General features: G+C 38.9%; 2 protein-coding genes across 2 annotated transcripts; both read left to right on the top strand.

The window, feature by feature from the left end:
• The first annotated feature begins 3,285 nt into the window (after window positions 1-3,285).
• On the top strand, window positions 3,286-7,408 carry LOC101171333 (inward rectifier potassium channel 16). Its single transcript, XM_004071647.5, has 2 exons — window positions 3,286-3,418; window positions 5,767-7,408. Exon 2 carries the CDS (start codon window positions 5,793-5,795, stop codon window positions 6,924-6,926), a length of 1,134 nt encoding a protein of 377 aa, XP_004071695.1. The 5' UTR covers window positions 3,286-3,418; window positions 5,767-5,792; the 3' UTR covers window positions 6,927-7,408.
• A 408-nt stretch (window positions 7,409-7,816) lies between these two features.
• On the top strand, window positions 7,817-12,868 carry LOC101171082 (inward rectifier potassium channel 2). The gene is made up of 2 exons (XM_004071646.5): window positions 7,817-8,048; window positions 9,597-12,868. Exon 2 carries the CDS (start codon window positions 9,839-9,841, stop codon window positions 11,153-11,155), a length of 1,317 nt encoding a protein of 438 aa, XP_004071694.1. The 5' UTR covers window positions 7,817-8,048; window positions 9,597-9,838; the 3' UTR covers window positions 11,156-12,868.
• Window positions 12,869-13,790: the final 922 nt, after the last annotated feature.

The raw sequence follows: 13,790 nt of genomic DNA on the forward strand, positions 1-13,790 counted from the left end.
GTCTACACATTACAGGCCCCCCTCATAATTAAATAATGACTTACAATAGCTTTGGAGTTCCTTTTCAAAATTAATTACAGCAGACTCTGAAGCCTTTTCCTCATTAAGTCTCCATAAACAAGCAAACCTTGTGTAATTATGCCTATTGCATGCAGACACAGGTTGTTCCATCTGTCATTTGTTATCATAGCAGGCTTTCCCATTATACTACTGTTCTCATTAGTACAATGGAGACTGAGCTGTCATATGTGAAAGTAAGCTGTACCTGGTGGTTATTAAGGCAGGAAGAACTGCTGCTTTACACGTCACATCAGAACAAAGGCTTGACAAAGCCACACATTTCCTGCAACTAAGAGCTGTTTTGACAGCTGGATGATAAAGCTAGTTTTTGTATGCATGTGTGTGTCTGCCTTTGCATAATGGCTGAGTCTAATATACATATAAAACACAAAAATATTGCTCGTATTAGATCATCCAAACTGCTTCACAACCAATAAGAATGTATCTGACCGCCATTGTTCCATTTTGTCCTTGTAAAAGTGCAACATTGTCACTGAGTAGAAAATTTTTTACCTCCATCTACGTTACCTCAGGACCCGGCAGCAGAAACCACAAAGGATCCAAGTAAAACGTTCAAAATTGTATTAATATTGGCAACTATACTGTAGTGCTGCTGGAGATAAAACTGGTAAGGCAGTTCAGCAGAATATTATTCTGTGGTCTGTTGAAATAATAACTCTGATGCAGAAATGATCAAACAAGACACCATGGGGACTCCTATAAATATATCAACTGCCTCAAAGGAAAATGTGGTGATTTACCACCTTTTCATTCATTCATTCATTCATCTTCTTGACCGTTTTTCCCTTTCGGGGTCATGGGGTTGCCGGAGCCTATCCCGGCCACTTGGGCGTAGGCAAGGGATACCCTGGACTGGTCGCCAGTCTGTCGCAGGGTAGAATATCCTCAATCACATGGCCATTCACTCTCACACTCACGGACAATTTAGAGTTGCCAATGAAGCATGTTTTTGGACGGTGGGAGGAAGCCGGAGATCCTGGAGAAAACCCACGCATGCACGGGGAGAACATGCAAACTCCACACAGAAAGGTCCCCCATTGATGTTGTTTTTTTTCATGTCCCCTAGCCGGGACTTGAACCAGGGGCCTTCTTGCTGTGAGGCAAGAGCGCTAACCACTGCACCACCGTGCAGCCCTTGATTTACCACCTTTGTTTACGAAATGAATGAAGTACTGGGCAGAATACTCTGACAGCCTTCTTAACCTGACACTATGACTTGGATGGACCTTTATGATCCCGATGATCAGAGGGCAGGGTAGATCATCTTTGTTCATCACTTCTTGGGATAAATGTTCTTGAATGTTTTAGAGCAGGGGTGTCAAACTCCAGGCCTGGAGGGCGGACCTCCTGCTAGTTTTTCAGAAATCCTGCCTCATCTGCTGCTGATCACCTGGATCAGGTGTGTTTAGCCAATAAAGAGCTTTAATGGCAGGTTGGTCAGAAAATATGTAGGAGACCGGCCCTTGAGGCCTGGAGCTGGACACCTGTGTTTAAGAGGGATCAGGATAACATTTCATTTTTATTTTTTTGGTTGCAGATTAATGTTCAATTATGTTTTTTAGGGAATACAAGTAGGCCAGAATTCACTGGATTTATTTCAGTTTTTCCGGCCACAGAATAAAGAATTGAGGCTGCTGGAGTCATCCTTAACAAGAAGGATGGAATGAGGAAGAAATTTACAGTGGATCTTGTGCTTTGTTCCTCCTATTAAGTGTCTGCTTAGATCACATATTTAAGACTCACTCCGATCATCTCTTGATCTATTGTAAAAGCTTTCTCAATGATCTTTTCATTATTAGATTAGATTAGATTAGATAAACTTTATTCATCCCACAATGGGGAAATTCTCTTATCTTCAGCAGCAAAAAAAGACATTCAGAAATACAAACAGCAAAAGAAGTGGCATACACAGAGGATAAAGTGACCTTCAGAACAACATTATAGATAAATTACATTATAAAAAAACATTATAGATACTCTATGACAAAAGTAAATGTAATTTTAACAAAAATAAATAAGTGAAAATACACAGCAAAAGCAACCGTTAAAGACTAAAAAACAACTGAAAAAACGACTACAACAGTTTGTAAAAATAAATAAATGAGTGACTGAAAAACACCCGTGGGTCCGTGGAGTGTCACTGTAACACGGTGTTGTACAGTCTGATGGCTGTGGGGAGGAATGACCTGCGGTAGCTCCTTCTTGCACTGATTTGTGGTTTTCTGTAGCAGCTTCTACTTCATACCTACAAGCTTTTTTCAACAGTATTGCTTCTGATTCTCTATTAATTTGAATAAAGATCTACTCGGAAAGGCAACGTTAAGCTTAATTTTCTTTATATATGTCCTCCATCATGACAAAAAAGCCACAAGAACATGTTAAAAATACCAAAAACAGTTTCTGAAGAGTGGGTCTTTGGACTTTTGTTTGTAAAAATCTGGGATTTTTTTAAATAACGTTGGTTTACTGTTTTGTACCACTTACTAACTTACTTTATTGCAATTCAGTTATGATACCTTGAAATAACTATTTATCTAAATCTGTTTTGTTTTCACCTTAGCATTCGGATCATTTGGAAGTTCAGAAAGTGTCCCTTTAGGAATTTTGGACTGTGGGTGACACTCTCCTCAGAAGGAATTTCTCTTATCTGTGTCTTCACATGTTATCTGACACAAACGACAGTAAACTTGGCGACTTCCACAGTGCGGAAAACCTTACATGTGCTATATTTAAACTCCAACAGGGTTGTTTAGTGTTGGTAAACTTTATAGCCACACTAAATGTGGTTTAAAAAATTTAGTTTGTGTTACCATGTTGAACAGCAATCTTGCCTTATCAGAATTAAATTGTGGACAATTAAGAAACCCTTTCAATTGAAAATCCTCCACGGATCAAAGTTTAACTTCATGTCTAATAAATAATGGAGGTTAGAAGAGACTTGATCAAATGAAAATACCCCCCCCCCCCCCCTCCCCTCCATAACCTTGAATCATAAATGCTTCTCAGCCTTTGTTATCATTTGCAAAGAGTTTTGATTTCATAACTTCTGTTCCATCATTGTGGGACAAACTGTTAGAGGACGTCTGCTTGTTTGTTTCCTGAAGAAGTTCTAAAATATTCCATTAGTTGTAAATCCTTTTGGACTCTCCAATGAGGGGAGGTGAGCGCTGCCATATCAGAACTGAACGGGATTTGCCTCAGGACCAGGCCAGCCCCCAACAACGTCGTGGTCTTCAACCAACCTAAGGTCACTCCAGCTTGTTCAGCACATTGTCTGATGCTCGCCAAAGTGGAGGAACATTTGAGACACCTGAGCCAGTGTGATTTCCATTCAAAGGTAACTGGTTTTTCCACATAATTTTTTTGTTTAAGGGCTTTCAATATTCCTTAATTGAGAATATTTATGACGATTTAGCTTAAACTTTTAGGATTAAGAAAATAAAACCCCTTGTGCCTTTTTGAAAAAGGCTTTTATTTCATCTTATGTTGTTCAATGCATGGTAAATAAATTGAAGAATAAGACTAATTGTTACATCAAATTAAAACGGACAGCATACGAAGTTGAACATGTTTGCATAATGACCTTTTTAAGTACAATCTCGTTCGTTTAGATATTAATTATAGTGGATGGTTGAAATTGTATGGGGATCCATGGAAGATTTAGCAAAAAACCAGATCAAAGCTTCAAAGTAAAACAAGCTAAATAATAAAAAATTAACAAGAAAGTGCAGTGTGTCATCTTAAAAGATCAAAGTCATGATCGGTATTTGTCTTGAATTGATTCACACTTTTATCGCTCATGAGGTGTTTGTAGTTTATGTCTGTTTCCCGCCTGGATGTACCTGTTTACTGAGTCACAGATAACATGTTATTGCAGCAGCCCTTTAACATATGTGAACAGCACATTTTGCACCTTCCCTGTCATTTTATTGCAAAGTTCACCTGACACAGGTGGAAACAAACAGGTAAAGCATGAAGACAATATAACAAAAGCTTAGAATCTCTGTGAGAAATATTAAAATCGAAATCTTGACATTGTAATTTTCCTTTAAGTTCCAGTGACAATAGTTGTTAAACTTTAACGGTGCACTAAATACAAAATTTGAATGCATTAGTGCTGCACAGCCGTGTTCATAAAGTTTTTGATGTGGGTTAAAATGATGTCCAATTTTGTTATTTGTGGTACAAATCTTTATACCATCTCTTTTTAATCAATGTGCTTGATCAGTGTGTTGTGAAAAGCTGTAAGTTGCAAATGACACATTTACTTTATCAACAACTCTACAGTAAATAGCTATTTAAAAAATTACAGATATATTAAGTACTTAAAACATGGCATGCAGGATGGTGCACTTTTTCCACATTTCTTGTATTTTTGTAAAATTTAACTCTTGGAGGGGGTCTAACTCAGTGACCAACTCAGAGATTTTTTTTTTATAAAGTACGGCTGACAGGAAATCTGCTGTAAAGTTGCACTTGGCACATGCTGTTGTAAGACAAAAGAAGAAGCTGGTCATATAATTAAACCACAGAAGCTATAAAATTAACTCTCTGGATAAGATAAACATTTTACATGTTCTCATTTGTCTCAATTAAGCAGTAAAACAGTTTGTGGCTGACAGGAAAGACATGTCTTGTTATTGAATAGTGAAAGAAAGAAAAATTGACCCCCGACTCAATGAAGTAAGGCAGAGGAAAGTGCTTTAAATGTTCTTAATCCAGTGGTATGTGTTCAGAAAAGAGAAAGGTGTGGTTAAAGTTTAACATGTGTGCTGACATTTGAGGTGAATGCTTTCAGAGGTGATTGATGGATAATAATTTACTCTCATGAGGGCAGAAAAGATAAAAAAAAACACAACCTGCTTAATAATTAATATTAAGGTCAAGACGTGGCTTAATGAACCCTTTTGTAATTTTCACAGTTTCTCTGAACAATTCAATTTAATGACAAAAAAAGATTAAAATTGTTGTCTGATCTGTTTTTTGGTTACGAGATTCCGATGGATGGAAATTTAATCTAAAAACTAAAGATTTAAGCCAAAATGATTTAAAAAGAGATTTTCCATTATGGAGTTTTTTAAACAACGAATAAAGTCAAATTTAATCTTGTCAGGAGGTCAGAGTAAAATCTCTGATATTTGATAGATTTATAATGGATGCCTTTTCAAAAAACTAGATTTAAAAAAACAAAACAAAGAAAAGGACATGATATTATTAAATCAGACAAAAGCAATTTGATATTTAGCTTCCAACAAATAATATTTAACATAAAAAATCAGATGCAGGATGTGCAAACAGTTTTTCTTAAGTGAAAAAAAAAATTAAATGTATTAAAAATTGTTTATTTGAATGATTATTTTTGTCTTGCATTAAGATCTAGCTTTTGTGTAAACTGTGTGGCACTTAGATGGTGAATAGATTTCTAGTAAATAATCATTCATGTTATTTTAACACCTAGAGGTGGCTGATACTTGAGATATTTTCCACCCAGAGCCAGAGGCTTACTGTGACCTTGGCTGTCTGCTCAAACATGAAGGCTCCTGTTGAGCAAACAGGTCCAAGAGACTCACGGATTGATGTCACATGCTATTCTACTTCATTTGCATGGTCACAAAAAAATAATACTATGATAACAGAGAAATTCTTCATATGCGCTGTTTTTCTATCTTTTTTGTCTCTTCACAGCAGTGAGAAAGGCCCCCTCCATCAAAATGAGCACTGAAAGGGAGGAACAGGTCATCAACACCTGCTACACCACCATCCACACGTTAGACAACCAAAAGGACAAAAAGCAAAAGAGGGTCCAGTACATGAAGAAGGATGGCAAGTTCCCTGTGATGTTCCTGAAGGCTCCGGGAGACTGGAGCACATACTTTGTGGATATCTTCACCACTCTTATAGAAATCCGCTGGAGGGTCATGTTCCTCATCTTTTTCCTGTCCAACATTATCTCTTGGCTCCTCTTTGGCCTTGGTTACTGGCTCATTGCATATGTCAATGGAGACACGGAAAGTCTGGAGAACAAACCCTGTGTGGAAAACGTCAGAGGATTTACCGGGGCTTTTCTGTTCTCAGTGGAAACCCAAGCAACCATAGGTTATGGCTTCAGGTATATGAACGAGTACTGTATTGTTGCCATTGTAGTTGTGACAGTTCAAGATTTATTCAGTTGCTTCCTTGATACCATAATTATCGGCATCGTTCTGGCCAAGATGGCCTCCGCTCGAAAAAGGGCTCAATCGGTGGGTTTCAGCAAGTTTGCCGTGGTCAATCTTCGAGATGGAGTTCTTTGTCTGTCATGGCGCCTCGGGGACTTCCGAGGCAATCACATTCTGGAGGGGGTCGTCACAGCTCAGCTAGTCCGATGCATGAAGCGGCCGCAGGGTTTCATCGCGTGGTCATACCAAGATCTCCAGATTGAGGAGCCAGAAATCGCCCTCACGACCCCGGTTACTATCATCCACAAGCTGGAACCAGGAAGTCCGCTTTACAGCCTGGATCCAGACGAGCTGCTGGAGGAGAACTTTGACCTGGTCGTCTCTTTCACTTATACAGGAGACTCTACTGGAATGCTGCACCAGACACGCACAACCTACACACCAGCAGACATCCGCTGGGGTCAGCGCTTCAAGGACATTTTAAAGGTGGGCAAAAAGCACTACAAGGTAGACTACGCCTTCTTCAACAAAACCACATGGGTGCCAGTGCCCATGCTGAGCGCAGAGGCACTTAACAGGAAGAGACATCCTGACGATGGGCATTTGCCATCAGTCAAAAGAAAAGGCGGCACTGGGCATGTGACTCTAGAAATCAATGAAGAACCAGTGCTGCAGACTTTTTTGTAACCCACAAGGTGCACAACACGTTGAAATGACCTAAAACAGCATTTTAAATAAGTTTAAGAAGTCCTGTTTTTGTATATATTGCCCGATGGAAGGAGCACCTATTTTCCCATAACTTTCACTTTGCAAGTCAATATTATTTTCATAAGATTTCACATCAAGGTGTCGTTGCTTAGATGCAGCTCGCACGAAAATGAAATCCTGTGTGAACTAGCAGGTGGTGAGAATAGATGAAAAGACTGACTTCATTCGCCAAAACTTGTATCTCCTGAAAAAGATAAAAACTGAACAAAAAAAGTGGCTTTTATATGAAATGTGTGTTCTCTGTGACCATCAAACTTTTTATTAAAGCAGAAATAAATCAGCCCAGTGATGTTAAAGAGTTGTAAATATTTGTATTTGTGAAAGCTTATCTATATTTAATGTTTGCACAATGTATTCTGTGTTGTCTGTGTGACAAAAGTTCAATAAATCAGTTTCAATAAGTCAGTTTTCTTTTTTTTCTTCTTCGTCACAGTGATGGAACTATCAGGTAAACTAGATCAGATTGAAAGTATTTGACACAAACAGCTTGGAATTGAACTCTTTGTAGGTAATAGCGCCACCTGGTGTTTGCTTAGGGCAATACCAGTGATTATAGCTTTCATTTGGAGAAAGTCTCCACCTGATTATGAAAATCTACCACAAAAATGCTCAGAATTACTTGTAATGTATAAGTTTCGTAATTTTATATTGTTATTCTCGCAGTTTCACAGTTTTCATGTCAATATCATCACATTCCAAACGAGAAAAAAAACATTTGAAATGTATTTAAAGTTTGTAGAAAAAGGGTCCAAAATGAAATCATCAATGACAGAAGCTCAAACAGCAGCAGTTTCCTATTGGCTATCCGCCCGTGAGGGGCGGGGCCGGGCCCACGTGTTTTTTAAAGTCTGTCTCTTCAACCACAACTATCTTCTTTAGTGCGGACGGAGAGGGTTATGGCACAATCTACTGCTCCAGAGCTGACAGCAGGAAAAGCCAACAAGAGGAGCAAAAGAGTGAAGAGAAGGAGCTGCAGATTTGGCGCAAACTGGATTTATCATAACAAGGGAAAAGCAGATTTTGCGCAGTAAGCGCCAACAGGTAGGTGTGACGTTGTCTCTTTTTGAAGCTTTATCAAGGCTGTAACATTGCATCTTAAAAAAGAAAAAAAAAAAAGAAATCTGTTTAAGTAAATTGAGTTTGCTTTTACAACGTACAATTTTATAAATTCAAGTCTCTCTAAATATTAAACATTTTTCAGTTTTTTTGTGGATTTAGCAGTATTAATTATTTTTTTTGTAATTTAAGCATGAGTTTGTTAATAATGGTGAAAAATGGAACAAAAACAAACACAGACATAAGTTATAATTAAAAATATCTATTATAATGGTGATTGAGTCGGACTGAAAATGTATATTACATCATATAAAATGTTTTTCACAATTAGATATTTTTTTAAATTTCATTTTCACAAGCTTATAATCAAAGATGCAGCTGAATGATTGTTCATAGTTATTGATTTGGGAAATAAAAAACAGAGCAGCTTTATGTAACCACTTTCCATCTGCCACAGCTGTTCGCTCTAACTGAGAACAAAACAAACATGTGCAGAGATTGCAATGCTTCATGTGCCCTGATATAACAACCTGACAGTCAAAGATCTGTCATGCTGCTGTAAAGTAGCAAACAGTGAGGCCAGAAACCGTGGATACAGGAGATGTTGCAAGTTGGAGATGTGATTTTTAAAGAAACTTGGCCCCATTGAACTTGTTTTGTTTTGAGTAGCCGCAACCTGTTCAAAGGGATCCGGCTATTTGGATTTTTCCATAATCGCCAACATGGAGGAGTTTGCATCTGATCCATCATTTATTGAGAAATCCAAATTTGATAAAGGGAAATCCCTGCATCCCACTTAAATCTCTAAATTTAAGGAAAGCATTAATACAAATCAGAAAATTACAAAAACAAAAGTTAAATGAAAAACTTAAAAATTTCCTTTTTTATCAGTTTTTTATCAACATGCTAGAATTGATATTTATCCTAATCCTCAGTAATAGAGTTTTAAAATGTATTATACAAATGTTTCCACTTGGGAGAATTACCTTAACTCAGACGAAGCGAGGTTAAAAGTGAAAGTGGGGTCATTTTGGGATGAACAGAGAAAACCCGTCTATAACCTCTTTTAGCCTGTGGTGTTGAATTTTAATGGACCTTTTGCTACGAACACCCAGTCAATACATTTTCTAACTCAGCCATCCTTGTTGTTCTGTAACCTATGATGCAAGGATACTGAATGACTTATTCTGCTGAACGTGAATTGCAAAAAGAATAACAAAAAGCATAGAACTGAGTAAATACTATTACGGTAAATGTGTTGTTAGATATTAGAAGAAGTGCAGGATTTAGAGGCAAAGCTGCTGCTTGATGTAGAGAAAGTTTGCTGAATTTAATGAAAGTTGTTGTTGGATTCATAAATACATTTATACACTAATAAAAAAAATACCTAAAACTTGTGTTTTTTGCACTCACTAAAAAAGCAAAAATGTCAACTTGTGTACAAATCATACAAAATCCACAAGTGCACACATGCAGCAACTCTTTTTCAGAAGAAATGTTTTAATTTCTTCTTTCCTGCTTGTATCCCGGCAGTTTTTGTCACGGATGAGGTCCAAATCGAACATCGACGAGGCCTGAGCTGCCCTCACCAACGCAGCACACCCAGAGAAGCACAGGCCCCGCGTCCCTGTTCCCAGCAGGACCGAGTCCTGTTCGCCACATTTTCTGCTTCAGCTTGTCCCCAGTAGCATTCAAAACTGTTTCTCCAACGCTTCTATCAAAAACTTAGACTGTTTTCCAAAGCAGAAGCGGCCCAGCCCTCCCCGCTGGAAGTGATGGGGAGTGTGCGAAGCCACCGATACAGCATTGTGTCCTCTGAGGAAGACGGCATGAAGCTGGCGGCCATTGCTGTTCCAAATGGCTACGGCAATGGCGACGTCAACAAAGGGCACACAGGGCACCAACAGCAAAGCCGCTTTGTCAGTAAGGATGGCCACTGCAACGTGCAGTTTATCAATATGAGTGAGAAGAGCCAGCGTTACCTGGCAGATATCTTCACCACCTGCGTGGACATCCGCTGGCGCTGGATGGTGCTCGTATTCTGCCTGTCCTTCCTGCTGTCCTGGTTGTTTTTTGGATTAGTCTTCTGGCTGGTGGCGCTTTTTTATGGGGACTTAGAGAATGAAACCCAAATGTGCGTTTCCAATGTGGACAGTTTCACCGCTGCATTCCTGTTTTCGGTTGAGACCCAAACCACGATCGGTTACGGCTATCGCTACGTGACGGAAAAATGCCCCATCGCTGTTTTCATGGTGGTATTCCAAAGCATCGTTGGCTGCATCATTGATGCTTTTATCATTGGTGCTGTTATGGCCAAGATGGCAAAGCCCAAAAAGAGGAACGAGACGCTGGTGTTTAGCCACTTTGCCACAGTGGCCATGAGAGATGGGAAACTTTGCCTGATGTGGCGAGTTGGGAACCTGAGGAAGAGTCACCTGGTGGAAGCCCATGTTAGGGCGCAGCTCCTTAAATCCCGCACAACGGCAGAGGGAGAGTTCATCCCTTTGGATCAGATGGACATTGATGTAGGCTTTGACAGTGGCATCGACAGAATCTTCCTGGTGTCTCCAATTACCATCGTGCACGAAATAGATGAGGACAGCCCTTTCTACGAGATGAACAAACAGGATTTGGAAACATCAGACTTTGAGATTGTGGTGATTCTTGAGGGAATGGTGGAGGCCACCGCGATGACAACTCAGTGCCGGAGTTCCTATGTGGCCGGGGAGATTCTCTGGGGCCACCGCTTTGAGCCAGTGCTTTTTGAAGAAAAGAACTACTACAAAGTGGACTACTCTCGCTTTGACAACACCTACGAGGTGCCCAGCACACCCAGCTGCAGCGCCAGGGAGCTGGCAGAGAAGAAGTCTGCTGCTTCGAGCATGAGGAACTCCTTTTGTTACGAGAACGAGGTGGCTCTGGAAAAAGTTGAAATGGAGGAGGAGTTTGAGGAAGAGGAGAACAGATTGATGAGGGACACTGAGGGTTGTGCACTTGGGGACACAGGCACAGATCTGGCATCAGATGCTGAGTGCAACCTGGATTCTTTGCCTTTAGAATCAAGGCCTTTGACAGCAGAATCACAAATATAATTTCAGGTGTGAAGGTTACAATGAAGTTTGCTTTAACTTTGGTCCTGCTTAATGTTTCTAAATCATGCATGACAATCTGTAGACTGTGATTTGAGTGTGAAATTCAGCTTAACGAAGCTCACAAGACACCAGTGAAATATAAACTTTAGTCTTTTTAAGGGGAAGTTTAACCAAAAACCTGTCTTGAGCCTGATGGGTTGAATAAATTACATGTCATCATGCACATAAAGCTCAGTCTGATCCTGAGAATATGGCCTAAAAGGATTATATTTTAATATTTAAGTCTGTTGGATTCAGGATTGAAAAAAGAAGTTATGTGTTTTAAGCTCCTTGTTTGCACTTAATGGATTATGCATCCTAGATTTTTTTAAGATGAATAAATGTCACATGAAGTTGTGATAGCTAAAAGAACGAAAGTCGTTGTAAATGGCAATCTAAATTCATGACTTTTTAATCATATTTTGCATGAAATGATTTTAAGTCAGATCACAGGCACAAAAACAAGGTATCATTTGTTAACGAGCTGGCCTCTTAGCAAAGTCTCTTCAGTCTTTTTACCTGTGTTGGCGTGACAAAGAACAATTTTGAGTTGCACAAATACACTAAGCTCCTCAACCTATCATCCATGTGTGCAGAATCTTTTGCAATGTGTGCCTTTATCAAAAGTCTCAGCTCCTGTGCTGGCGCTCTGGTGGTCGGGCTTTTGAGCACACCCTGCACTAGATCTCACAGAAAGCAGAAGCAATACGTTGTGACTCACTGTGCAGGTTGCTGCCGCCTCTTGCGGGTTTTTGTGTTTTTATGTGCAATACTGTTCGGCGGAGAAAGGACAGAGAAGGCTCAACTGTGAGCTATGGCTATGAATGTTGATGAAAAGTGCTGCTAAGTTACATATTGTGCGGTTAGACCGAGCCAAAATGTATTATTTGTCTCTTCTTTTCCTCATTTTTGAGAGTGCACATGCATTCTGTAGTATTATTTCTAGCTATGTAGGAGCATGATTCTGTAAAGTGTGTTTTCCGACGCTTCAGAGCACTTTCTTCCTTCTCCACATGATGACCAGAAGCTGTTTCATTAATCAAGCCAGATATATAAGTCTATATTATTATAATCTTTTAGCTTAAAGAAAACCTGATTTTGTTTTTCCTAAACTAACACAGGTTGGATGTTGAAACAGAATTATCTAAACTGAGTTTATGGGCAATTTGCCCTATTTGCAGATAAAACCAGGTACAATAAATCACACAACTCTTTGCAAATTCATAGTCAGACTCAGTGCAGGTAAGGGGAGCCGACTGGCCTATTATTAGGCAGATTTCAAATGGCTTTTTCTGTAGGTATCAGTGTTCCTAGAGTGCAAATGGATGCATTTTAGTAAACTAACTCATCTCACTAATCCTCATCTGGAGGGATTATTACAGAACAGCTTTCTAAATAAAAAGATCATAAATGCTCTTTACCATTTCATCTACAATCTGAGTCCACAAAAGGATGGAACACACTTCGCTTCAGTCTTATTCAGCTTTACCTTAAAGCAGTGGATACCAGATCTCTGTTCTGTTGTAGGTTTTCATTTTTCTACTGCTGTCCTCCCAACCTCCTGAACAGACCCGGAGTGTACAGATGTTTTTTTTATTTTGCAAGAACTGTATAGAAATGCTGCAGTTATTGAAAACTGTTTGTCCTCTTTTTAATAAAACACAGACAAAATCATTAGGATATTGATGCATTATTGACTGTGTGTTCTTCGTTATGGAAATAAATCATTTTACCTGGTAAGAAACAGATCATTTGGAAGCAAAACATTCATTCCTCAGCATGAAGCCTCTACTATAACTCACTGGATTGAACTGGTCAATGAAAGAAAGAAATTAAGAAAAAGAAAAGACTTTTATAGCATTTAAAAAAGGTTTCTCATTTCTACAAATAAAAGGATTTATATTTTTGAAACAAAGTTTAGTGGAAGCTAAACAAGATCATTTTAAATCCTCATCAGCTAAAGGTTTTTCTTTAAAAAAATTAAGCGGTTCTGCTAAATGCTAAATGAAAGTGAGTCTGCACGATGCATTGCATAACAAATCAACTTTCCAGTTAGGACAAGTTGCCAGATTTGTGCACGCATCTGCCCCTCTCCTGTAATTTAGCATTACTATGCATAAAATGCTTTTAGTAAATGCATTGGATCAATAAAGTTGTATCACAGACTAGTTTATGTTGGAAGTGTGACACATCTGTCTCCAAATTTAGCTACTTTCCATCCCGCTGTCTGCATTGTGCCTACACAGACCTCATGTCAGAATGCAAGGGATTGATCAGACACATTGGCAGTGAGGCAGATTTGATTTGTTTCTACATAGGAAGTGGTTGCTGCCTCTGGGCATTTTCCACATTAGCCAATACATTTTTTGGGGAAAAATATGAATTGAGGTTGTCTTTTTTTTCTCATTTCACCAAAAAAAATGTTCAGTTGCTTTTGAGTAAGCATCGCTTTTCTTTTTAGGAGAAAGAAAATCTAAATAAAATTGGGGTTTAAATTTACCGGCCGTTACATTAAAGGTGTTTTTTTTCCAGCCTCTTTTAGGATACATTTTTATTTTATGAAGGATTTGTCAAAAATTCTGCCAAATTTTTAAAG

The sequence above is a fragment of the Oryzias latipes genome, chromosome 8, assembly GCF_053564925.1.
Source record: "Oryzias latipes strain Hd-rR chromosome 8, Olatipes_Hd-rR_3.1".
Classification (NCBI taxonomy): domain Eukaryota; kingdom Metazoa; phylum Chordata; class Actinopteri; order Beloniformes; family Adrianichthyidae; genus Oryzias; species Oryzias latipes.